Source organism: Canis lupus, chromosome 7, assembly GCF_011100685.1.
Source record: "Canis lupus familiaris isolate Mischka breed German Shepherd chromosome 7, alternate assembly UU_Cfam_GSD_1.0, whole genome shotgun sequence".
NCBI classification, from domain to species: Eukaryota; Metazoa; Chordata; class Mammalia; order Carnivora; family Canidae; genus Canis; species Canis lupus.
Window position 1 is genome coordinate 28142809 of NC_049228.1, and position 27668 is coordinate 28170476.

Below are 27668 nucleotides of genomic sequence, written 5' to 3' on the forward strand. Positions count from 1 at the left end.
TCAAGTGGAGGGATGCAGTGAACTTTATGGCTTGAAATATATAAGAGATACACTAAGAGTTTTAGAACTGCGACGTGACTAGCACTTTAAGTTTAAGATAAGCCAGTTGGCCAACATGTTGTAAGTGAAATCTCTGGCTATCAAATTACTCTTCTGTAGAGTAAGAAGATAAAATCAGATGATCTCTGACGTCCCTACCAATTCACTTATTTCATGGTTCTCCTTTCTCCATATACCTTATAAATACTTCCACCGAGAATGAGATTGTAGCTCCTTGTATGTAGCCAATTTTAGGGAACCTCATTCACTGAAGAATCTCCCGTAAGAGAGGCTCATACAAAAGCAGAGGACTGCATTTACTACATGGAGATATGGGATGCATGACTGCTATGTAGCGTGTAGGAATACGTACTGAAGTGCTTGAGACTTTTTTAAGAGTCAACAAACAACCACATCCTAGATGTATCAGACTCGTTTATTCCTTAGAAAAATAAGAGTGTATTGGACAATGATGCTTTCAGTTTTGATGAATATCATTCATAAATAAAAATACAACTATTTATATAAATGCCTGTTTAGATAAGTCAGTAATGGAAAGCTAGAATTTCAACTCAAATTACATAATACAAAAATACACAGCTCATCCACACTGCTAAAATATCCTCAAGCTCATTTAAAAAATAGGATGTCCCCAACTTTCTCAGCATTATTATAAATACAATATTACATTTGTCCTTACTCTATTTATAATGGTTCTTTTTTCAAGACTTAAATGTATTATTTGTACTTTTCAGAATTTCTGATAAATCGATCACAATTTAATGTGAAAGTCACAGATGCTGTGACAAATCAACAGTATTTATTTACACATTCACATATAACACAATGTGGTGGTCAAGTACTAGTAATAATAATTAAAAACTATTAAAATACTAAGAAAAATCACCAGTTTAACAATTTAAATGCTTTATGACAGGATAATTTATATCCAACACATATTTACAGATAGCTTTAGAAAGAAACATATCAATTTTTTCTGATATCAAAAGTATTGATAGATTTTTCTGTATTATCAACTTCATTGTAGAAGTGTTTTCATTGTCTAAATTTAATGTGCTGATTAAAAAAATGATATATTAACAGTAAGATTACATGTATTAGTGGTATATTTGTGTATATCAACTAACCGAAACTCAGGTTGTAAATTAAAGCCATTTAAAAGGCAAATTGAAGACAAAAATGTAACTGAAGCTGTCTTTTGTAAACTGCAACTTCCAAGTTGTGTTTTGCAGCTCTAGTAGTATCCAAAAGAATTCAACATGCTGTTTTTGTTATTTTTTTCCTTCTCTTTTTCACATTTAATTTTTGTGTTTCTTCGCTAACTACATAAAATAGGATTCTCATCATCAACAGCTCTCCTAGGAGAAATCACGTAAGTTTGACGAGGTGTTGAGTATTATTTTCCATGTTACTTTTCTATATTTACCTGGTCTAACACTCTTAGCCATGTAGTTTTTCTTCCATCTTTTTAGGTCATTTGTTTTCACCTGGTAATCAGGGTATACTAAGGAAAATGGCCCTAGATCAAGGTGAACTGTGCCTACATATAAAATTATCATAATTTGAGGGTTTAGAATGGCAAACATGTTATATCAAAACTAACCAGGGATTCAAAAATGAACACCATCTTAAAGACACACTTATCCGAGCTCACAACATAATCTACAACAGAAGTTTGCTGAATACCACACTAGCTGAAAGGAACAAACACACACTTCATGTGGTCAGAGCAGCTGAAATGGCCTTTACAGTAGTTTTGACTTCTTGACTTTGGTCTGGATTTAGAAGGGGATTGCTATTAGGATTTTCACACTGTTCATCTACCTTTAGGGAAGTGGTGTGTTCTTGAGGATTTTTGTTCTCTTTGGCAAATCCTGATGCGACACACTCTGCAGAAGGCTGAAATGGCCTCTCCAAATGAACAATTTGTTTCCCTGCTTCAGCTTCTTGTTCATGCAGTAATCTCTCCACTTCCACCTCAAGCTCCAAAGTCTCCTCATCAGCTTGTACATCCAGTTGGTGCATCAATTCCTCCAACTTCTTGGCCTTGCGGAGTTCATTCTGTTGTATAATTGTACAGAGGTGTTCAGTGAGTTGCTCTTTAATCTCAGTCTTGCGCTGCAGATCTAGCTTTGCTGTAACATACTCTGCTTCGGCCCTCTCAAAGCGCTTCCTGTAGAGACAGGCACAAAGATGGGTCCATTGGTTTGCCACTAAAGAAGATATTTAAAGGAGGGCCTAGAAACAATAATTAAACTCCAGAATTGGAGAAAAAAAAAGTACAATGAAGATATGGATGGTGATATTTTATGCACACCTGTCCTGCATATCAAACAAACAAGGCTGTTGATACTGAAACTTTCACAACATCCACGTTTAGACCTTCCTAATGTCAACAACATTCTTCTGCACTGATTTCCTCTTTCCGAAGCTGTGCTTGAATGAAAGCAGGCTGAGAGGTTAATTCAGTGTTCATGAGCTAGCTCTGGTTAGGGAGAGCTCTAATTTGCAGTGTTTGTCAATTTCTGTAGTATAAATATTACCACCACCAAGTTAATTTCAGGCTGTCAATGTGACATCACTGAATGCACAACTGGGAAGAGATATACAAACTCTGCTCTCATAAACCAGTGCAACCTAGCTCCAGCAGACAACTGGTCAAGATGTAGGAGTACAACAATAGGAGAAGGAAAAAAAAAGAAAATCTGCATCTTTTGATTAACAGATTAGAAAAGGAAGAATTTTGGTGAAGATCCTTTTCCTTATCCTTATGGATGGCAGCTGCAAGGTAAATATAAATGATGCTAGGTGAGGCAAGAAGCAAGCAGCAAGTAGAACAGAAACACTTCAGGATAGGTTTAGGAAGGGTTTCTGAATCCTGGCACTATTGACAACTTGGACCATATCCTTCTCTGTTGTTGGGAGCCATCCTGTACATTGTAGGATGCGCAGCAGCATCACACTGGCTTTCTCCCACTCCCTCTGGTAGTATCCAATACTTTGTCAATAACCAAAAAGGCTTCCAGATATTACCAAAAGTCTCCTTAGGGGTAAAATGCCCCCAGTTGAGAATCTCTGGGTTAAGTAGTTCTCTCTCCATTCTGCAACAACAGATTACTGTGACTTTGGTTAGGGCATTTTATCTTCTAACATATATATAAATCTCAAAGACAGACAATGCCAATCTTAGAAGTAAGGTAATTCTACTGGGGAAGTCACCCTGTGATGTCTTTTTTTCCTTTTATATTAGGTTGACGCAGAAAGAAAAATTATCATATGCTGGTTCACTGTCTTTTGCCTTTTCCATGGAATTTGTTGTTTTTTTGTTTACTTGCTTTGTTTTTTGGCCAGGAAAAGAGACTGGCCCAAATTTAATCAACTGATTATTCACTTTAATAACCACTAACGGTTGTGAAAGCCATGCTGCCTTACCTGTTACGATTGGCTACATCAACTCAACATAGTAAGTAATTTCTCGTACTACAGTTACAGCAAAACATATCTCCCAATGCAAGATTCTCTGTCTTGAAAAGAAATATAGTTGAAAAAATGAAAGGCTCTGATTTTAGAAAACCTATGGTTCAAAACCTGCCTTTCCCATTTACTGTGTATGTACCTGTTCTGGTCAAGACCTTTTTTGGATGTAAAGAACAGATACCCAGTCAAACTAGCTCAGGTGAAAAGTGGGTTTTATTGTAGGATACAAGAGGCAATCTCACAGGCAGGTCATCAGAATCAAAAGCTATTCTCTTTAATGCTTAGAAACCACAGTTTCTCTCATTTTGGCTTTCCAATCATACAGCCCAATATGGCCACCAGCTGTGGCTCTACATCAAATTCACTCCTTTCAATTTCTAAGTGTTCCAATTCTAGGGGGAGGTCTCAGGTTAGCTGGCTCATATCAATTTAGACAGAGCTCTTAGAGTGCAGCCATGTCACGAACCACTATTTAGTCAATGGATTAAATGTTCTGCAATTGGTAGCCTATCTTTGTTCTCATGAGGCGTACCCCAAGGTCAGCATTGTACATACAAAACACAGCTAGGTTCTTAAGGAGGAAAGTGGACAACATGCATGCAATGTCCGAAAATTCCAGTATATATATAGTGACCCTTGGTAGTATCTTCATCTAAGTTTTGGTTTATTTGGAAAATGGCAATAATTACTATTACTTCACAGGAGTGTTAAAGATTAAGCAGGACAAGTGTCTTGCCCAGTGGCTGGTAGGCACTTAAGAAACAGAACTCCTCCTTCAGAGCACCAGAATCAAAAAACATTGTTAGTGTATCATTAAACATGTACTGTATCTAACACTGAAATTATGCAAAGTTTAAGGACCTGGTTTTAATATTTGAAAACTCATATTTATATAATGTTCATTTACTGCATTTCATTTTTTAAATTGTCATCTAGTAACTATAAGAATGAGAAAACTAATGGTTTTTCAATTACCCTCTGTGTTAAAAGAATTGTTCAAAAAAAAAAAAAAAAAAAGAATTGTTCAGAAGGAGCTTTGGTGGACATGTGAATCCCTTATTTCCATACTCTATAACATATCCTGTTTATGAATATTCTTGCATCAAGCTTAAGATTTCTGGCAACATTCTCTACAAGTATATGAATACCTTGCCCCTTCCCCCAACTCAGGCTTCCTTTCTGTGGTCTGGGGACTCCCTAACCCAGCCAAAGTCAGTTAGTAAAGATTTACTGACTGTGTTCATGAATGCTGAATTGAAATTAAATTTGCAAATAGGTCCCTAGGTTTCCATTGATCTTTCACCCTGGATAAATCACTGCAGATTTTGCATTATGTTTATTTATTTAAAGTTCTTCTGGCCAGAAATATGCATATATATTTTTGCACAGAGTGATTTATGTTTGAAATATTGATTAATTTCACAAACTGCACTATGAGCCGGAGGGTCAGGTGGATAATACCAAATCAGAATATGATGACATATTTTGGAACAGAATAGTAAGAGCATTATATATAGCACAGTAAAATAAATTGAACTGGAAATATAATCACTGAATTGTTTTATTTTAAAGGGACATCAAGTGATTTAATGAATGTTATTTAAAGGATTCTAGAAACTGTCTCTTGGTTTTGGTATCCTGAAATTATTTGAGAACTCAATCATTAACCCTTAGCATGTCAGTAGGTTCCACTGATCCACTTTTAGTTTTCCAGTTCCTTTTCCAAGCAGTTCTATTTGTAAGGATCAACATGTCAAGGTTTTTATCATAAGAAAGGATAGAATAAAACTACATTCTGCAATTTCTATATGGGTCCATTGGATGCTTTTATAAATCTGAGATACATTGCAGGATTGTTGAGATAGGATATATTTTTCCTATATCTTGAACATTTTGCCTGGGAATTATTTCTTTATTACTCATCAATTATTCCCATTTATGCAGGGAAAAATTTAATAAGAAAACAAAGAATGATGGAATGATCTAAAGGATGATGCCATGGTGAAGTGGATGATGCCACGGTGAAGTAAATCCATCACTGTTTAGTTTCCTTACTGTGGTGTCCAAAGTATTACCTCATCTTTCAAAAAGATATAAAAAAAAGACTAGAAACATCATTTCTGTAATTTGTTCTCAGCTTTCATTGAACACAGTTCAGAATTAATATTTTTCATTTCCTCCCCACAGTGGCAAAGTAGAGAGAGCTGACAGATGAAGGTATTTTGCAGCTATCAGGCAAATCAAAAGATGATTGTTGTGGTATGCTAAAAACATGACCATCCATAGATATTTACTTCCTAGTCCCCAGAATCTGTAAATATTATCTTATGTGGCAAAAGATATTAAGTTAAAGATTTTTAAAATAATTAATTAATTAATTAATTAATTAATTTATTTATTTATTTATGAGAGACACAGAGAGAGAGAGGCAGAGACATAGGCAGAGGGAGAAGCAGGCTCCATGCAGGAAGCTGGATGTGGGACTCAATCCCAGGACTCTGGGATCACACCCTGAGCCAAAGGCAGACGCTCAACCGCTGAGCCACCCAGGTGTCCCTAAGTTAAAGATTTTGAAAGGAGTTTATTCTGAATTATTGAGTTGGACCCTAAATACAGTCACATGTATCCTTTTAAGAAAGAGGGAGAGGAAGTTTTGAGAGAGAAGAAGAGGAGGCAATGTGACTACAGAGGCACACAACTTGGTGCAGCCACAAGCCAAGGAGTGCCTACAGCCATAAACTGGAGGAGGCAAGGAATGGACTCTTTTCTAGAGTCTTTGAAGGAAGACTGATCACGCCAGCACCTTGATTTCAAACTCTGGCTTCCAGAAATGTAGAGAACACATTTCTGTTGTTTTAAATCACTCAGTTTGTAATGGCAGCCCTAGGAACCTATTACAAAGGCAGAAACAGACAGCCTAGGGTCTCAATGGTGAAACTGATCACATGTGTGAATCTCAAGAGCAGGAGACTTTGGAAAACACATCCTAGATGAATTTTCTCAAATTCAGAGTCAATGAATGAAAAACATATTTTTGAGGATAAAAAGGATATGTTATTCTCATAGAGTTAATAATTCCAACAGGAAGAACTTGATCACAGAGTATTTTACAAGTATTTGGACCGTCTTGTGTTGTGAAAGGAGGTAACTGCATTCTTTCAGCTTTTTTTATGTTGGGAGTCTAACATTACTTGACACAAGGAGGTCTGCTATGCTTACATTCTTATTAAAATTTTTAATAAAGTTGTTTCCCACAATCCCTATTATTTTTACTTCTGTAAATTATACATAAGACATTTATGTGTGTTTGTGTGCACATGTATGCATAAATGTTAATAAGAGTGTCTATTAAACATAGATGACAAACAACAATTATAGTTTTTCCTGGTACACAAATGGTCAAAGAAAAGTTCTACAAATGGCAACTCTGCTTCACAAGCTGATCTATGCAGCACACTGCAGCCTGGTAGTCACAGATGTGAACGGCAGCAGTAACTCTGTTTTTGGTTCACTCAAAGTGCTGGTCTCCTTCCTTCCTTCCTTCCTTCCTTCCTTCCTTCCTTCCTTCCTTCCTTCCTTCCTTCCTTCCTTCCTTCCTCCCTCCCTCCCTCCCTCCCTCCCTCCCTCCCTCCCTCCCTCCCTTCCTTCATGATAGTCACACACACACACAGAGAGAGAGAGAGAGAGAGAGAGAGAGAGAGAGGCAGAGACACAGGCAGAGGGAGAAGCAGGCTCCATGCACCGGGAGCCCGACGTGGGATTCGATCCCGGGTCTCCAGGATCACGCCCTGGGCCAAAGGCAGGCGCCAAACTGCTGCGCCACCCAGGGATCCCAAAGTGCTGATCTTCTTAGTGGGGTCTACCCTAGCAGTGCTCTACAGAAACCAATTTTAAAGCAAATTCTGGCCTATTCATTATCCAAGAACTTTTTGTGCAGAGAGTACTGTACCAGGTACTAAAAAACCACAATATTATTTTCATTAAAAAAAAAAAAAAAAAATCAAGGAAATCTCCCAAAGAAACTGGCTGCCCTGGAGATTAGCTTACTAGTAGAAATCTAAACCACAATATTGTATCATCAATCTCTAATTTCTCAATAGCCACAGATGTAAATTTAGAAAATGATGTCTTAAAATGCATGAACAAGATACAATGCTGGTCCTAGTCACAATTGCCTACAGCTTTTCCCTAACTTCCTCAAGAGCTTAGATTTTTAAAAATAGCCTCACACATACAAAAGGATATTCACATACAACTATGTCAATATCAGTACCATGAGAAATTGCTATCTTTAGTTTGTTAAGAGACATAAAATTTTATGTAAAATTTTTTTACTATGTAAATATTACTAAAATTTCATTAAACACATTTATATATTATGGGATGTTTTCTTCTTTAACCAGTAATCCCACCTAAAGCCTAAAACCATGACATTTCTTATATAATGTTTGACATACAAATGCATCCTTCTCCAGCCTCCTTTAGGACAGAATTAAAACATGAGATGATTTTTCTGTTGATGTATCCATAATTATCTGAATTATTCATATAAAGGGCTACAAAGGCATAAGAATGTTCCTCTAGTAAACTTAGGCTACAGAGATAAAATATGCTAAAAATCTAGGATTAATTTAATCTTAATGAAATCTTGGTTACCTCCGTAATGATCTTAATAGAAATCTGGAACCTCCAGTTATCAGCTACTGATGGCATTAACTTAAGCGGTTAATTAATAAAGGCAACCCATTAAGTCTAACAGCATATGGTCAAACAATTAAAAAAAATCACAAGGGCACCACAAACCTCTTTCTTAATAAACAATGAATTAAAAACCACAATCAAGTATTTCCGCTTTATTAAATTGTTATATAAACATTCTGATGCTGTGGTTTACCCTGGACTAATGAGGCATTCTGATTGATTTCTAATGTTACAGAGATGCAAAACTGTCATTAACACGGCATTCCCTTGTGAAAAAAGACAAACCAGGATGATTAAAGCAACGCTGAAAGGACTGAAAACCCTGAAATTGGACCTAATTTTTTGCCCTTTTATCTGCTTGCAAAGTTCATGTAATTCTTTACATGTGTTAGTTCATGTTAGAAATACTCCATGATGGTTTTTTACTAAAAAAATGCCAATGGTCGAAACCAAGGAAACACATGATAGCAAACTATTATATACAGAACACAATCAAAAAGAAAAAAAAAAAAAAAAAAGAGGAAAAACTTCAAGCTTTCAGGACAGAGTGGTATTTTCTTCAAAATACAGGCTTTTTAAAAAAATAAACCAGATATTCTTTCTTTGATGAAAAATGAAATGAGAACTAGGCTAATCTCTAAGGACCATCTTAGATAATCAAAATTTAATAGAGAATAGACATGGTGTTAGAATAACAGAATTTGGGGACAAGTCATTTAGACACTTACAGTCCCAAACATTACATAGCTGATAGTTTAGCAAGAAGGCAGGCTAAAATATAAATAAATAATGCAAGAAACACTCTAAAAGGAATATGAACAAGGGTGGGGAAAGTTAAGGAAGACTTTAAGAAGAGGAGACACCTGATTGAGTACAAAACAGGATTTAATGATATTGTTATGAGGCTTCAATGATGGTATACCCGAAAGCTTCTGGCCCAGCTAGCATTAAATATTAGTTAATTTTGATTCCTGGTTCAGAGTTCTCTCAACTCACCGAGCATATGAATACTCGAGGCTGGCCTGATCAATCCGGTTTCTAAGGATTCCAATGTCAGCTGACACCATGTCATCTAGAGCCTGTAACTCTTTTTGAATCCGCTTTAGTTTCAAGGCCTCTGCTTGAGTTCTTTTAGATCTAGAAAAATGAGTATAATAATAAAAACATTTTAAAATCACTTATCTGTACACAAGTAAAAAAAGCAACCTACTATATATATGTAATATGATTTTAATGTATAATTTTTAGAAATTAGAAAAAAAACAGCACAAATTGAAATAAAACCAATGCTGGTAATATTTCGTATATCTCTAAAATTGCATTTGTGCTATTGTCCCTTACTATTCCAATACACAAAAGAAAAAGATAAAAAAAAACAACTAATAGTTCACTTATAGGTCTATATTCATTTCATGAGGATGAGAATAAGCACTGAAACAACAGATCTTTATTCTCTTTACATGGAATATCCAACAAACCTTTCCAAATTTCTAGCTTTAAATTCTTGCTAAGCCCATTTTCATTTGTCTAATACTTAGTAGACAAAAGAACTGATGCCTACATTAATTACCATTTCTTTCTGTTTGTTTGTCCTTAAAACACCATTTTTTTTATATGTCTATTTGGTTTTAACCTTCTTAGGACTCATTTCCCCAAACTTTTACTATTTTGGTTCTTGTTTTTAGGCAGTACTACAGGTCCTCAAAATTCTTTCTGAGGCTCAAAACCCCAGAATACTGTTTACTTTTTCCTGTGCTTAAAGCACATCCAACCTCAGTCGGCACATGTATCTCCAAATACATGACACACTGAAGAAACAGAATAAACAAATTCAAAAGCCAACCTTTAATCTGATTTTACTTATTTCAAAATTTCATACCCATTCTCACAGGAGACTAAAACTCCCCCAGAAAATCATTATATTGCAACTTACATCCTCCTGATTTCTACTCTATTATGCATTTTCCCTTGTTTTCTGCCTAAAGATAACAGTATGATTCCTTTACTTCAAGTACTTCACTGGCACATTTATTAATAATCTAATCAGGTTTATTTCCTTACATTTCTGCCTGTATCAATACTTTCTGTCTTCAATAAAAAACACATAAAGAACAAGTGCTGAGGGATGCCTGGGTGGCTCAGCGGTTGAGTGCCTGCCTTTGGCTCAGGGCGTGATCCCGGAGTCCCAGGATCGAGTCCCACATTGGGCTCCCTGCATTGAGCCTGCTTCTGTCTCTGTCTCTCTGTCTTTCATGAATAAATAAATAAAATCTTAAAAAAAAAAAAAAGTGCTGATCCTATAATCTTTTTGTAAAATCCCCTACGAACAGCCTCCCCAAACACTCCCAAATTGAAGACTACTGAAGTGATTTCCAAAATTATATTTCACTTTCAATAATCATGGTTTTTTTTTTCTTGAAACATTAAGTTCAGTAAGTTGCATATTTCCTATGTTTCATAAAACATCAAAGGGGAGCAGCTGGAGAAAAAAAAAATTGCCATTTGTGAATACGTATATCCTTGACAGATGAAATTCTGAATTACTCATACCTACCTGTCTGTCTCTCTAGCCCTGTCCCTTGCCCTCCCCTGACACATACACAAGCTTCAATAACCAATAGTTTTTCCAGGCTTTTCTGGAGATCTGAAAAGAAAATGCCAAGAATGCTTGCTTGCATTTCATTCTCCTTATTCTCAATCAGTGCTTCAGCGACTGAGCTTGGTTTCCTAAGGCCATAGCACATGGTAAACTACAAACTAAAGAGGCAGAAAGAGTGGGTGAGGGTTGGCAAGTGGCTCAAATATCAATGCTACTGTTGGAAGCCAGCACAATGTAGTAAAGGAAAAGCAACTGCTAACAAACTGACATTGGAAGGTGACAGAAAAATTGAAGCGCACATAGTATGGCAGAGTGCTCATGATGGTGACCTTGAGTCACTGATAAAAGGTTACATCATGTATCAGCGGGGGCAGGTAAATCATTCAGGAAAAATGTCCACAGAAAATACAATCAAGATTTCTGGGAGTGAGGGATCCCTGGGTGGCGCAGCGGTTTGGCGCCTGCCTTTGGCCCAGGGCACGATCCTGGAGACCCGGGATCAAATCCCACGTCGGGCTCCCAGTGCATGGAGCCTGCTTCTCCCTCTGCCTATGTCTCTGCCTCTCTCTCTCTCTCTCTCTGTATGACTATCATAAATAAATAAAAATTAAAAAAAAAAAAAAAAGATTTCTGGGAGTGGAAGTCACTTATGTAGAATAAACAATCTTACTCTTCTAACCTGTCACACAGTCAAGCCCTCCCTTGTCAAAATTAAAACCTGTGTTTGTTGCTAGTGCCCTTATACTGGTCATTGCTTCCTTATTAGAATGTGTAGATGAGGGGATCCCTGGGTGGCTCAGCAATTTAGTGCCTGCTTTCGGCCCAGGGCATGATCCTGGAGTCCCAGGATCCAGTCCCACATCGGGCCCCCTGCGTGGAGCCTGCTTCTCCCTCTGCCTGAGTCTCTGCCTCTCTCTCATTCTGTGTCTCTCATGAATAAATAAATAAAATCTTAAAAAAAAAAATAGAATGTGTAGATGATTAAAACTGAAAACACTGATGCTGATTCTGAAGTTTTAATTGCACCTGTATTCACAAATTCGGTACAATCTATGCTTACAAAGTCCTCCTTAATAAATCAACACTGGAATTTTAGTATCATTTGTAAAACATAATTTGTTTAGTTAGCCTTAGAAATAATGCCGTAGAGGGGTGCCTGGCTGGCTGAGTCAGTAGAGTAGGTGACTCTTGATCTTAGGGTTGAGTTCAAGCCCTACACTGGGCATGGAACCTACTTTACAAAAAAAATTTTAAAAAGGAATGTTGTAGAGAAAATGTCAATTTATCAAAAAACAAGGGCAAACACATATAAAACATGACAGAACTGATTGCAGGTTACAAACAACCACTCTTAATTCGGGTGCCTCACCTTTCTGCAATAGCTTTAGCCAAAAGAGCTTTCTTACGTTTATTTTTCTCTTCCATTAGCCGTTGCTCTTGTTGGAGGACTTCCCAACGAGATTTTTCTTGCCTAGGGCAAAAAAAAAAGGAAAAATGAGTTTCTGAAGCCCTATCCTACACCTTACCAGTCTCAGTTCCCTATGTATAAAATGTAATCAACCAGATTATGTATATTTTCCTTCAAAAACCCTCTTAAAAGGAACCCATCTGCAGCTCATTATTTTGTTCTAATAGGAACAAAGATTATGATTTAAAATAAAGAAGGCTTACATAAACTGGCCCTTTGAAATCCATTATATGTGTATAATCTAGGAAGCCACAAACTGGAAGCCAGAGTACTATGGCATTTCTTAGGAGTACAAAGAAAGTTGTATAAGTTAATTATGTATTATATGCAAAATGGAGATCAAAATAAATTGGTATGTAGCTAATGTCACATTCTATCTTTTAGAGTTTTCTATAATGAAAGTCTCTATCACCTTACACCCTTAGGACAACAAACAATGCTTATTTTATTTTTTCAATTCTCTCAGTTCTCAAACATTATGAAACAGAGTGGAACACTATGAACTAAGATTTGAATGCTGGGCTACTGAGAAACTTCAAAGATCTGAAAACAGTCTTCCGTCTGTCCAATTCTGGAAGAGGTATATTGAAAATTTTCCATAAAATCAACAACTTGATGTCAACTCAACATAATGACAAAGCTATTTATTCCTATTATTGTCAATTCTTATGGCCATTGTCTCAAAATCCTCTAGTCCCAGACTCAGTAACCACTTCTAAATTTATCGTTTTCTTTTCATTCCTACAGCCTCCACTCTGGTGCTAGCACTGGTTCACTTTCATTTTAACTATTGCAGGCATCTTCTCACCAGATGCCAGAGTTCCAGCTCAGTGAGCACCCTCTTCCAAATGCGCCACAACACTGACACCTGCATTTTCTCTAAATGTTGTTTTGATCAGGGCATCTCTCCCTCAGAGGCCTTGGTGATAACCAACTACACTGAACTCAATAGATAGGAACCCTCAACTTCCATATCCTTCTTCGCTTCCCTCATTCTCCACTATTCTCTGGCCTCGCTTTTGGATCTTCCAGAGAAGTGAGATGCCATCTCTGAGCACTCTTCAGGATAGAGCTTTCCCTTTCCCTTTCTTATAGACTCAGAATTCCTCTTTGTCAACAATAGTTCCTGAGATTGCATGTCTTCTATGAAAATTCTCCCGAGTACCTAAAAAAATTTATTTTCCTAACAACATTCAATCTAAATTGTCCAGCTTAATTTAAATCCACCCTCCCCAACTTGTGTCAGGCTGGTGCTGGCAAACTACACTTAAAAACATTTAAGTATATGCACTCATTCAATGCTGATCTCATAATTCATATGGCTTTATTTCTCTTGTAAAAATGATTTCTTGGTTGTGAACTCAGAGCACAGAATCTGGATCAGAGAAATCATACGATACTTCGAAAGACTCAGAAAATGGAAAACAGAAACAAATGGCATCCTGATCAATCAGGAGGAAACAAATAAGAATGGATATTAAAACCAAGCTATAGAATTCACAAGTGATAGAATGGCAATTTCCAAAAGAATGTTTCTAAACTAAATTCTGGAGGTAGTTTCTGACATAAGCACATTAAATAAAGAATAAAAAGAAATCTAATGATGCAGGTGAATTGTTTTATTACTCCTCTCAATTTCAACTTTCCTTTGAGCATCCCTTCATATTGTATCTCTTCACAAGTACTTTTTTCTGGGCCAATGTATATGGAGTCTGAAAAGTGAAGACTGGTTTGATTTGGGGATGAGGTGAGGACTGTGCATAAGAACTGTTTCTAGTGAGGGTAAAGGGCAGAGACTTTGGATCCGGAAAGACTTGTAAGTGAACCCCAACTCTTCTACTTATTGGCTATGTATTTGATTTGGGAATAAAGTATCTTTTCTGAGTCCAAGATTTCATCTATAAAGTGAAAATCATGAACAGGTACTGGAAACTGCTGTGAAAACTAAGTGACATAACCCGTATAACATGCCAACACCAACTGGCTTACCATACATTTATGGGGTAGCTATTCTTTCAAAGACTATTCACTACACTTCTAGGTTAGAATTTAAAAGAGAAAAGGTTAAAACTCTATTTCTTCAAAACGTAGTGAAGGAAAAAAAAAAGTAAAATGGAAAAAAATCTCATTGATATAGACTTACTAACAATTCCACTTTCTTTTTTTCCATTTTGCAATCTGGCTCTGGGGGTAGAACCTCGGTGTTTTTGTGACTATCATGGGAATTCTCGAATCCTAGTTCCCTTGGTTGACTTTCAATACCCTGTGGTTTTCCATTACCAACAGGAGAGGTGAGTGTCAGAGGACTAGGAGGAACAGGGGGAGAAGAATGTGGTTTTGGACTATTAAAACTTGGTTTTGGTGTGGAAAGCAACTGCTCTGGAGGTACTGAGGTTGATCCCTCTTGAAGTCCAAGTTTTTGGCTCTGCTCTTGAAGGGCTTTTTCTCGCTGAAGTTGTTGTCGACTTTTCTTCACAGGAAGACGTCGCTGTGGTTCAAATGGGTCTATGTGAAAAAGAGAATGGAGCAGCAAATAATTAGGATTTCTCTAAGAAAATAAAGTATTAACATTATTAAAACTTTGACAGTAATTCTACAGGGTTTCTCCCCATTTTCTATCCAAAAAAGCCCAGGGAAAAATAGCCATCTTCTTGTAGCATTTTGACAGTTCTCCAATCATACTGTTAATATTTAACAAAAACTGTCCCAACTCAAATTTACCTTAAAAGAAGTCCATTTGTCTGTTGAGTTAGGCCTCAGAATAAAAAGGTTTCCTTTTCAACTTGAATTGAGAATTGCCTAAAGAATCAACTAATTTGACCAAACAAGGTACACAAGTGAATTCTTGATAGGTCTTAAATTTGATTTATGATTCTATCTGCTCTCCTGAAATAAAATGGTGGTTACATTTACAAATGGGCTGCACTTTGTTTCTTAAATAATAGCAGATCTTACGCTAATTTGATACATAGATAGATGTTATACATAAAGTATAATTGAATAAAGTCTCTTGTTTCTAAGAATGCTAGTTAACCCTCAATTGCTAGCTTTCATCTTCCAGAGCTGTGCAAGGTTGTGTTCCCCAAAGTCAATTAGCCATTAATCAATATATGCAAGCTAATTTTAATAGCAGCCTGAGCAAACCATAGAGGGAGGTAAAACAACTGGGAGAATTTTTTTAAAAAGCACTACTAAATAAATATTACCCCCATTATACTTTTTGGGTTATCCATGCCAGTGTTAACTTTGTAAGGCAGAGTACTGGAGAATTTGACTCACATTTACACTATGTTTAATAAGATCTGTAAATGGTATTGTTTATAAAATGCCTGGGAAATGAAATTGTGGTAAGTCCTTGTAAACAAATTCAAAAAGGACTTTTAAAATTCTGCACGTTGACTTCTGAAGCAACACAAGCCTAGTATCTATTTCTCCAGAATGAGAATTAAAAGCTCTGGAGTCATAGTTCTGGTATTGCTTTTGTCCAGCTCAGTAACCGTAGGCAAGTCAATTAATTATTCCATATCTCAGTTTCTTCATCTGTCAAACTGGCTGAACATTTTACCTACTCTATTTAACTCATGGAGTTGGTGCAAGGATTAAATGAGATAGGTAAAGAAAATGTTTTTAAAAGATAAATGTACCTCTGAAAGTAAAATGTTATTATTGTTGACTTTTGTCAGAAACACAAAGTAGCCCCCTCTAAAAGTAAAATATTATTGTTGACTTTTGTCAGAAACACAAAGTAGCCCCCTTTATCTTAGGATAGGAACTCATTCTTGCCTTCTGATCTTTATCCACACCATGAGAAAATACCATTGAGCCTGTTTTACTTTCCAGTTACACTCAATCAGCTGAATTAATAGTCCCTATGAAATCCAGTACTGCAGCTTCCATTCTATTTTGCATTTTCACAGAACCTGCATATGAAATTTAAAATGCTACAATAAAGTAAAAAATAATAAACCAAACAATAAACAAATCAGGCCAATTAAAAATAGAACATATGATATAAAAACTCCTAGAACTATAAGCCATTAGAGTGAGGCTGCAGAATACAAGATTAATATATAAAAGTCAACTATTTTCCTATGTCTCAACAATGAAGAAGCAGAGTCTGAAATTAACCTTTTGCATTAGCACTAAAAAAAAATGTATTTAGGAATAAATCTAAGAAAGAAAGTACAAGATCTATGAAGAAAACTACAAACTCTGATAGTGAAACCAAATAACTAAATAAATAGAGAGATATTCAATGTTCATGAATAGAAGATTCAATACTGTCAAGATGTCAATTCGTCCCAACTTGATCTATGGATTCACTGCAATCCCAATCAAAAGCCCAGCCAAGATATTTTTTGCATACCGACACAATGATTCTCAAGTTTATATGGAAAGGCAAGCCTCAGAACAGCTAACATAATATTAAAGAACAAAACTGGAGGACTGGCATTACTCGACTTCAAGATTCATTATAAAGCTACAATAATCAAGACAGTGGGTATTAGTGAAAGAATAGACAAACAGACCAATGGAACAGAACAGAGAACACAGGAATATACAAAATGACCAATGAAATAGAACAAAGAACCCAGAAACAGGGTTCATTCATGTACGCAGCACTGGTATATGACTGAGATAGCATGAGCTTATCACAGCAAAAGGTGGAATCATTCAGTAAATGGACTGGCTATGTAGAAAAGATAAAATCAGATACATAACTCACACCATATAAAAACAAAACATTCTCTAAATGGATTATGGACTCAATGTCAAATCAACACTTTAAAAAATTCTTATTAGAAACACATTTCTTTATGCAATGTTTTGAATCTGCTGTAGCTTATAATAAAAATGACTGTTAAAAACTCTTAATTGAATATGAGGATTAATATCTTATGGTAGGGTACTAAATTCTTAAGACACAGAAATGTTGATGAATTTGATCATATTAAAATTAACTACTTTGTTATTTAAGATAAAAGTTATAAGACAAGGTACAAGCTGGGAGAAGATATTCAGAGGAGAAGATATTTGTAACATATCCAGCAAAGAACTAGGATCAAGAATAAAGAATTCACAAATTTTTTTCTTTAGACATTGGTGGCATTGTAGCAGCACTGTTTTTTTTTTTATTTCTACTTTTTTTTAAATTTTCTATTTTATTTTTATTTTTTAAAGATTCTATTTATTTATTCATGAGAGACATAGAGAGAGAGGAGGCAGAGACATAGGCAGAGAGGGAGAAGCAGGCTCCATGCAGGGAGCTGATGTGGGACCCGATCCCAGGACTCCAGGATCACACGCCCTGGGCCCAAGGCAGATGCTCAACCGCTGAGCCACCCAGGCGTCCCTATTTCTAATTTTTAATTAAGAAATAAGTCATACATCAAATAGACATATATGTTATGACACAAATCTAACCTGTACGGATAATTTAAAAATAGTAACATTTTAACATGTAAAACATCACTACAATAGACATAATTGCTATTTAACGATAGACATGTTATCCTCTCTTTTGGAACACACAAGATAATTGTATTTATTGCTCTCCAAATCATATTACTCCCATTTAATTGCCAATACTCAATTCTCAACCTTTTTCTCCTCCTGCCATGGTGAACTCCTCCTAAATGATAGCACCAAAACAGTGTAAAGTAATTATGTGGAAAAGAATGACCTGTCATTCTATGTTAGACATGAAGCTAAAAAGAAAAATATATCTTTATTATTTTAAAAAGTCGATATATTACAGCTGTTTGTTACTATTGTGTAACTTGTCTTAACTTGACTTCATCATTACCAATACTTTTGAAATTCCCTATGTATTTGCCCCTTCCTGATAATATTCCCTTGCCTCTCTAGTATCCTGCATGTCCTATATCCTTTGATGTCCTATATTCCCAAAAGAACATACCTGCTTTGCATGATTTTGATCTTCTACAAATTAGGTATCAAGTTGTATATATTTTTCTCAATTGCTCTTTTCATGCATCATATTTATGAAATTTACACGTTAATACATTTGGGTATATTTCATATATTCCCATAGCTGTAGAGCAGCCCACTGGATGATTATATCACAATTTATTAATCTACTTTTTTTTTAAAAGATTTTATTATTTATGAGAGACACAGAGAGAAGGTCAGAGACATAGGTGGAGGGAGAAGCAGGCTCCCTGTGGAGAGCCTGATGTGGGACTTGATCCCAGGACCCCAGGATCATAACCTGAGCCAAAGGCAGATGCTCAACCACTGAGCCACCCAGGTGCCCCATATTTATCTTTTTTTTTTTAATGAACATTTGGTTTGTTCTCAGCTCTTTAATATTAAAATACGAATGCTAAGAACACTCTTTCTTAATGTGCATATGGGTTTCTCTAGAGTACTGTCATGCTTATTTTTGCTGGCAACCAACTCCATCTTCATGGATTACTTAATTATATTTTTAGGTTGGAGAATAGCTGGAAGGAGCCTTAAAACTTAAAAATCCAGATCTTCTAGTTTTATACATGAGAAATTCCAATGCAAAAAGATTTAGAGGCAGAGCTAGGAAATCTACATGCCAATCACTGTGTTTGGCTATGAGCATACAAAGATGCTAAGTATGGAGGTCACAGACTAGTGGTTGGGGTCTATGCTCTAACATCCCACTATGAAATGACAGGCCTTGAAGCTAACATCCTTCCAGGCCCTCTCTGTCCCAAATTGCAGAGATATTTAGAAATGTACTTCTACATAATGAACCTATAGTTTTAATTTAGTCTATATTAATCCTTCTTTCTCTTGGCAAACTCACGTCTGCTAACACGCAATCTCTGTGAAATCTTCCCAAGCTCCACCCCAACCCCAGCACAGTCAGGTTCCTGCTAGCTCTATAACAAGCTCTTATAAACTATCTATTATCCATTATATTATAGTCTATCTCCTCACCAGACTATCAGCTCTTTGAAGGCAAGGATAATACCTTGTTCATCTTAGTGTGTAATACAGAAGCTGATACTTCTTTGAGTCAGACCAGAAGCAAGAACATTTGTTCTCTGTACATTTGAATATGTGAACGAATGTTCAAAACAAAGAGCAAAAGAATTTGAGAACATCAAACTAGATGGAGTCAATTAGTTATACGCTGTAGTTAGTATAACTTTGACGATGCAATTTATTTATTTATTACTTTTAAATTTATTATTGTCTTTGATGATACAATTTTTAAAGGCCTCTGGACCAGTCAAAAATTTGTCCATCCATACTCCAATCTACACTGGCCCTATGTTACTACTTTAGCTCCTTTCCCACTGGTCAGCCTTAGATTATTTTTACACCTATGCTAATAATAATGCTAATATTTCTACACCTGTGCTTATTTTTACAGACTTACCTGAGCAACACCCAATTTGATCACAAACTCTAATCAAAAGCATGCCAGGGCCCATTTTAATTTTCTCCCAAAGTAAAATATATAAGTTACGGTCCTCAGGGCGATGTAAAGTAATGTGCACTACCAGGATCACCCATACAGAAAATTTCATAAAGTTCCAAGCACAAGCAACGCATAGTTTATGCCACCAAGAGTTTCTCGCTAAGTAGCAGCAAAATTAACTCCTTCATTAAAAGGAAAACAAAACAGTACAAGTTCCAGCGAAGGAAGCACAACATCTTCGCTTTACAACAAAGCCAACGTGTATGATTTCGCACGTACCCTCCCAAAGACTCTTGGTTTTTCTCACTCTCGAGAGTTAGAAAGAATCACAGAAGTCATCTGGCAACCAGAAGTGAATGCAAGGCTCCAGATGTATTAGGAAAAGCATTGTTATCCTTTCGTGTTTATTCAGATCCCTGTGCTCCCTTCTCCCCGACCACTGTCAACTTTTATCAATTCACCACAACTCTCACACGCCCCTCCTCCTCCTTTTACCCGACCCCAATCCTCCAGCCACTGATTTATGCAGCAATCTTCCCATTGGCGACGGCTAGGCCGTAGGCTCACTTCCTCTCCCAAGTCCCATTCCTTTCACAGGAAAAAAAAAAAAAAAAAATTAACTCCAAATCCCCGGAACGGATTCCTGAACTTCCTTGTCTAAAAGACGACCCCGGTCCCCTGGACCAGCCCCTCCCGCATCGGCTCCCCAATCCAACTACCCCCGGAGCCCCTCAATCCCCTCCTCCCATTACAGCTCCTTCCCCAAACACGGACACATTACCCTCCTCCCCGCCCCCTTCCCCCTCAAAAGCTGCAGCCCCGCCCCTTTCCCCTCAACAGACCCAAAGATTAAACCACCACCGGCACGTCCCGTTACCTTTAGTCTGCCTTAGCCGCCTCAGCTCCTCCTCAGAGAAGCCTGCCCAACCCCGCGCCATCGGCCTCGGCTGCCAGCACCCCCAGAGCGCCCAAACCTCAGAGCCCCGACTGCCAACACGACTACCCGGGCACATCCGGGTTCTTCCCCGGCCGCGGCCGAACAGCCAATCAGCGCGTCGAGCTCTGGCTGCAAGGACCCCTCTCGCTCGAAGCAGGGTCCGGCCCCCTTCGGGTTGTCTCCAGCAGTGCCGGACGAATTGCGTGAATTAATCTCGGCCACAGACACATTCTTGTCTTCTCACGTGAGTCGGATCTACCTCCCTGGCTCCTGTTCTTGTTGTATTAATAGCTTCACGGGATAAGGGGAGAAGTGGCGATGGGGATGAGGGTGGAGCTAGACAGGCAGGTAGGAAGTGGCTACCAGTCGGTGGCGGCGAGGAGCGGGCCGCCTCTCGGGTCCTGTGGGGCGTCATGGGGGCGGAGCCTCCTGGGGGCTGGGTCTGCAGGGGCGGGGGCGCTCCGGGCCGGTGCAGGTCTGTTTTTGGAACTGCGCTGGGATTTTTCTGCAAATTGGCTTAAGAGGATGTTCACAGTTACGGTTTTAGTTGTGAAGAAGCATTTCAGAGGGCCGGGGGATGGGGTGGGGGGTACCCTAAAGGGAAGGGAACAGACACGTTAACAGGCTTTGCGTAGCTGGGTCTGCCACGGAGCGAGATTGTAGGTGGTTTCCGTGATGTTTTGTGAACGATTCCCTCAGATCTGGAACTTCTCTCCTAAGGGATGCCTGAATCTCTCTACTGAAAATGAGCCCTCGTCAGCTTTCGTTCAGAGAAGTCCGTGTCCAACAAGGCCGGCGCTGGGGTGCCGACACTAGGCTTTTCTCTCCCCGGAGGCCTGAGTCCATCGTTCTGGTTTGACCTTGAGCACCTGTCTGCGCTTCCTTTTTCTCATTTCCAGCAAGATCTCGAAAGAGTAAGATGCAGAATACATACAGATCAGGACGATTTAAAAGAGACCAGTTACTCTTATTTTTCATGTTTCTCTTCATCATATTGCATTGGAAAAAAAAAAAAAAAAAACACCCCAAAACGTTATTTTGGCTTACACTACAAAATCCCAAGTGTAACTTTTGGTTTTTAGTGTGCCAGTATTTTTTTGTTTGTTTGTTTTAAATTGAAAAAGTAGACTGGAAATAAAATGCCACACCCAGAAGAGTTTGGAATGAGATTTTCAGGTTAAGATTGGAGACCAGAGGTGAAGGATGTTGGGAATTCCTCTTGTAACCTTTGAACTTAAAAGTAATTTCTGAAGTTTTAAGTGTGCACAAATTCTTCATTTTAAATGTGGACTCATTTCCCCCCCCCCTTTTTTTTTAAGTGCAATTCAAAAGGATTGGCGAGATAGATCATACAGTTTGGGGACATAGATTAAATGTTTTAAAAATACAAATTTTGGGGACGCCTGGGTGGCTCAGTGGTTGAGCGTTTGCCTTTGGCCCAGGGCATGATCCTGGAGACTTGGGATCGAGTCCTGCGTCAGGCTCCCTGCATGGAGCCTGCTTCTCCCTCTGCCTGTGTCTCTGCCTCTCTCTATCTCTCTCTCTCTGTCTCTCATGAATAGATAAATAAAATCTTAAAAAAAAAAAAAACAGATTATCAAGCAGGTGGGGATCATTAGTACCAATGGTAATTACTTTGGTTTCCCATTTATAAGCATCAGCCATGTAGTAAAAATGAAGTACCTTGTATACCCCATGTTAAATTTTATACATAAACTTTTTTTTTAAGCTCTGAGTGAACTTCAAGAATTACCAATAATCGTAATAGAAATGGAAATTATGGTATTTTAAAAGGTTTGCATAAGGCCTGAATGAGAACCCAAACGTGAGGTTATAGTAAAAAATAACATCTGTATAAAATTACAATTTCCACTTTGCAAGGTTCTAACTCTTGTTTCTGTTGGCTTTCCCTCATGGTGACTGGTTTCTTCAAATGATGTGTAATGTGTTATTGGGAGCTTAGCTTCAGAGAAGTTTTTGCTTTGTGAAAGTCCCCTGTATCTTGGATTGAGAGACTCTTTGCAGAAACACCTAGTGTATAACAGAATATTTGATGCCTACTAAGCCTTCAAATAAATGTTAAAAGACTTAACTTTCCCAAGTTAAGTATTGAGATGAAACATTTCCATATTTTATGCATTCTGAGATTCCTTTTTACGAATTTCTGTGATGGTGAATAACATTAAACATCCATTTCTTACTGCAATTTGCAGCCATGGACTCATTGGTTAGTAAATAAAAAACTAAAAGTAGGTTGAGAAGCATCAATATGCCATTTTATTTTTTATAAGCCTTAAAATAATATTTTAGCAATATTCTGCAGTTTTCAGTTTAGGGATTTTGCACATCTTCTGTCAGATTTACCCCCAAATGGTTAATAGCATGACCCATTGTAAGTAGCACTTTTATTTGATATTCAATTTTTGTATCTTCTATATAGAAATAAAATTGATTTATGTTTGTTGATCAACAGTGGTAAACACTAGTCATGGCAGCATTTTTTAAAGGTAGATTTCAGTGGATTTTGTACATGAATGATCATGTCTGCAAACCACAATTTTGTTTCTTTCAAATCTGCATACCATTTATTTTCTTGCTTTATTGCATTGGGTAGCTAAAGTCAGTCATGGGTGTTCCATGCCTGCATGACTGTCCAATAAGAACCCTAGACAACAAGGTTTAGATGACTTCCCTAGTTGGTGATACTTTGTATGTGTTGTCATGCATTATTGCTGGGAGAATTAAGTGCAATCCATACAATACACTAAGAAAGGACAACTGGAAATTTATATCTGATTTTTTTCTGGACTCCTCTCTAAGTGCATTTGCCTTTGCTGATTTCTTTTTTAAAGAAGATGTTATTTATTTGAGAGACAGAAAGAGAGAGAGAGAGAGCACAAGCCAGGGGGAAAGGCAGGGTTAGAGGGAGAATCAGGCTCCCTATTGAACAAGAAGCCTAACTCATGGCTTAATCCCAGGACCACGGGATCACATCCTGAGCCAAAGTTAGATGCTTAATCGACTGAGCCACTCAGGTGCCCCATTGCTTTTGCTGATTTTAATCTGTATCTGTTTACTATAATAAACTATAATTGTGAGTTTATAACAGCTTTTCTGAGTTCCTTGAATCTTTCTAGTGCTAATTATCAAAACTAAGAGGGGCATGGAGACCCCCAACACCTATTACCCTTTTACTGACTAGGTTTTGTGCTGACATCACTTCTGTAATTCCTGATATTGGTAATTTGTATCTTGTTTCTTTTTCTGATCACTCCCCTTGCAGGTTTACCAACTCTATTTTTCTTAAACAACCAGCTTTTGGTTTTACAGAATTTCTCTTTTTATTAGTTTAATACATTTTTTATTTATTCTATAATCTTTACTATTTTATGCTTGCTTTGGGTTTATTTGCTCTTCTTTTTAAAGTAGAAATTGAAGTTCTTTGTTTAAAATCTTTCTTTTTTTCTAAATAAATGTTCAGTGCTATACATTTTCTTCTACATACTGCATTAGCAGACTCCCATGAATTTTGATATATTATTTTTAGTACTTTCTTTTAATTCAAAATGTCTTTTAGGTTTTTTTTTCATCTTTTAGTTACTGATTATTTAAAATTCTGTTGCCTAGTTTTAAATATTTGGAGATTTCTGGAGACCTCTCATTTATTTTTAATTCTGTTGTGATCAGAGAAATAGTTTGTATAATTTGAATGCTTTTATATTTAATGAGATTTGTTTTATGGCCCAGAATGCAGTCTATCTTGGGAAATGTTTTGTGTACAAATAAAATGAATGTGTATTTTACTATTGTTATATGGAGTGTGTTAGATGGAATGTGTATTTTACTATTGTTGGATGGAGTGTTCTGTTAATATCAAGGCAATTTTGGTTGATTGTGATTTTTAAGTCCCCCATATCATTACTGGTTTTTCTGCTTATTCAATTGAAAGATGAGGATTAAAGTTCACCACTGTAATTGTGAATTTGTCCATTTCTTTTTGTACTTTTGTCAGTTTTGCTTTATGTGTATTTTTTTTAAGATTTTATTTATTCATTTGAGAGAGATAGAGAGAGAGAGACCCAGAGAGAGCACGAGCAGAGAGGAAAGGCAGAGGGAGAATGAGAAGCAGACTCCCCACTGAGCTGGGAGCCTGACATGGGGCTGGATCCCAGGACCTGTCAAAGGCAGACATTTAGCCATCTGAGCCACCTAGGTGCCCCACTTTATGTGTCTTGAAACCCTGTTATTAGGTGCATAAACATTTAGGATTGTACGCCATGTTGATTATTTGATCCACTTATTATAAAATCTTCCCTTCTTTTGCCTGATAATATTAGTCTGAAATCTTAGTCTGATATTAATATACTACTCTAGTATTCTTTTTTTTAAAAAAAGATTTTATTTATTTATTCATGAGAGACACAGAGAGAGGAAGAGAGAGAAGCAGGCATCCTGTGGGGAGCCCAATGTGGGACTTGATTCCAGGACCACGAGATCATGCCCTGAGCTGAAGGCAGATGCTCAACTGCTGAGCTGCCCAGGCATCTCATACTCTAGCATTCTTTGATCAATGTTAGCTTGGTATATCTTTTCCCTTTTCTGTTTTGTTTTTTTTTTAACTTTTAACCTATTTGTACCTTTCTTTTAGGCAGCACATAGTTGCTCTTGCTTTTCTATCTAATCTGACAATTTCTTCCTTTTAATTGATGTGTTGATACCATTTACATTTAATGTAATTATTATGTTTAGGTCTTAAACCTCTAAGCTAAACCTTAAAACAAAACATTACAGTCTTTGCTCTCTTTTTATCTCCTATATTATACCCTTTCTGTATCATCTTTTGTATTCCTTTTTTTTAAGATTCCATTCATTTCCTTTGATAACTTATTATCTATAACTCTGTTTTATTATTTTAATGGTTAGTTTGACATTCAGGTAATATAACATTTAACATATAGTATAAGAAAATTACAAATATATATTTTTACTTCTTCACTCTTGGCCTTTATGTTATTGTTTTTGTACGTTTTACTTATATGTGTTACAAACTTCACAATTATTTTTGTTGAAATAGTTATCTTTTTCAAAGATACAAAGATTTACTCATATAGGTATAGTTTCTTGTACTCTTTAGTCCTTGGTGCAGATCCATATATCCATCAGGTATAATTTTCTTTCTGCTTGATTGAAAAAGTCTTTATTTTGCCTTTTATTTTTGAAAGATATTTTACTGAGTATAAAATTCTAGCTTGACTTTTTTTTCTTTTAATACTTTATAGATGCTGCTCAGTGTCTTCTAGCTTCTTTCCCTTATGATGAGAAATCTATTATTATCTCTTCATACATAATTTATCTTTTTATCTGTCTGCCTGTATGATTTGTACTTTATCATGTTTTTGAGCAGTTTGAGTACAGTTCCATGGTGGACTTTTCTTCATATTTCTTGAGCTTAAGGTTATATGAGATTCTTGAAGTGTAGATTTATGGCTTTCATCAAATTAGAAATTTTTCTGGCCATGATTTCTTCAAATATATTTTTCATCTTCCCCACTCTTTGGGTGCCTCCAGTACATGTTGGTTGACCGTTTGATGTTTTCCTATAGATCACTGATGCTCTTTTCAAATTTTAATATTTTTTTTTGCTTCCTTTTGTATAATTTCTACTGCTATGTCTTCAAGTTCACTATTATTTTCTTCTCTAAATCTAATTCCTACAAATCCCATCTAGTGTGTCTTTTTCATTATAGAATTTGTAGCTTTCATCTATAGATGTTCAACGTGGGTCTTTTTTCTTAGATCTTTAATGTCTGTCCATACATTTTGAACATGTGGAATATAATAATGTCATTATTAATTATAATTAATATCATTCATCGGTGATTCTAAAAGCTGTGTTAGTTCTAAGTCAGTTTCAGTTGATTAATTTTTCCCTATTTTGACTCATATTTTTCTGCTGCTTTGCATACCTGGTAATCTTTGATTTAATTCACATTGTGAATTTTACCTTGTTGTGCATTTTGCTTGCTATTTTTGTTTTCCTATAAATATTTTTGAGCTTTGATCTGAGATGCAGTTGCTACTTGGAAATAGTTTTATCTTTTTGAGAACTGTTTTTTTTTTTTTTAATATTTGTTTACTAGAGAGAGACAGAGCAGGTGGGGAAAGGAGCAGGGAGAGAGGGAGAATCTCAAGCAGACTCCACACTGAATGCAGAGCCTGACACAGGGCTCAATCCCACAACCCTGAGATCATGACCTGAGTCTAAATTAAGAAGTGGACACTTAACCCACAGAGCCACCCAGGTCCCCCTTTGAAAAAAAATTTTTTTAATTTTTATTTATTTATGATAGTCACAGAGAGAGAGAGGCAGAGACACAGGGAGAGGGAGAAGCAGGCTCCATGCACCGGGAGCCCGACGTGGGATTCGATCCCGGGTCTCCAGGATCACACCCTAGGCCAAAGACAGGTGCTAAACTGCTGCGCCACCCAGGGATCCCTGAAAATTGTTTTTTAAATGTGTTAGATATGACCAGAGAAATGCTTAGTCAAGATTAATTACTTCCTACTACTGAGGTAAGAATCTTCTGAATACTCTACTAAATATTCTGTGAATTGTGAGTCTGACTGCTGGCAATAGCCACTATTCCTGGTCTATGTGAGTACCGTGTACTATACTTTCTGGTGCTTTTATGTAGTTCTTTCCCTGGCCTCACATAGTTTCCTAACATGGCATGTGCTTATCACTACTCTACTGAATGCTTGAAGGGATACTCTGATGATCCCATGGGTTTTGTTTTTGTTTTTGGGGGGACTATTTTTTGCCTTTTTATTTTTTTTCAACTCTCTCCTTTCTCGTTGTCTTGCAATTTCTAACTCCCTTATTCTTCTTGTACTCTGAACTCAATCTCCTCAACTTAGGGTGTCCTGCCAGCTTTGCCTGGATCCTCCCCTCAACTCCCTTCTATAGTGTGTCCTAGAAATTCTCTCAAGGCAGTAAATTCAA

At 36.9% G+C, this 27668-nt stretch overlaps 1 protein-coding gene and 1 long non-coding RNA gene across 3 annotated transcripts; one reads left to right on the forward strand and one right to left on the reverse strand.

The window, feature by feature from the left end:
• Positions 1-457: 457 nt before the first annotated feature.
• GORAB (golgin, RAB6 interacting) lies at positions 458-20763 on the reverse strand. 2 transcript variants are annotated; one of them, XM_038542571.1, is made up of 5 exons: positions 20606-20763; positions 14453-14810; positions 12207-12308; positions 9235-9375; positions 458-2233 (listed from the first exon to the last, which is right to left on the reverse strand). In XM_038542571.1, exons 1-5 carry the CDS (start codon positions 20739-20741, stop codon positions 1777-1779), a joined length of 1194 nt encoding a protein of 397 aa, XP_038398499.1. In that variant the 5' UTR covers positions 20742-20763; the 3' UTR covers positions 458-1776. The 2 variants fall into 2 exon arrangements, with proteins under 2 accessions (XP_038398499.1, XP_038398500.1); XM_038542572.1 differs by having other exon boundaries at positions 14449-14810.
• Positions 20764-21094: 331 nt separating this feature from the next.
• LOC111096666 lies at positions 21095-24647 on the forward strand. Its single transcript, XR_005362101.1, has 2 exons — positions 21095-21140; positions 21386-24647. It is a non-coding gene; the product is annotated as an uncharacterized LOC111096666 (long non-coding RNA).
• The last annotated feature ends 3021 nt before the right edge of the window (positions 24648-27668 follow it).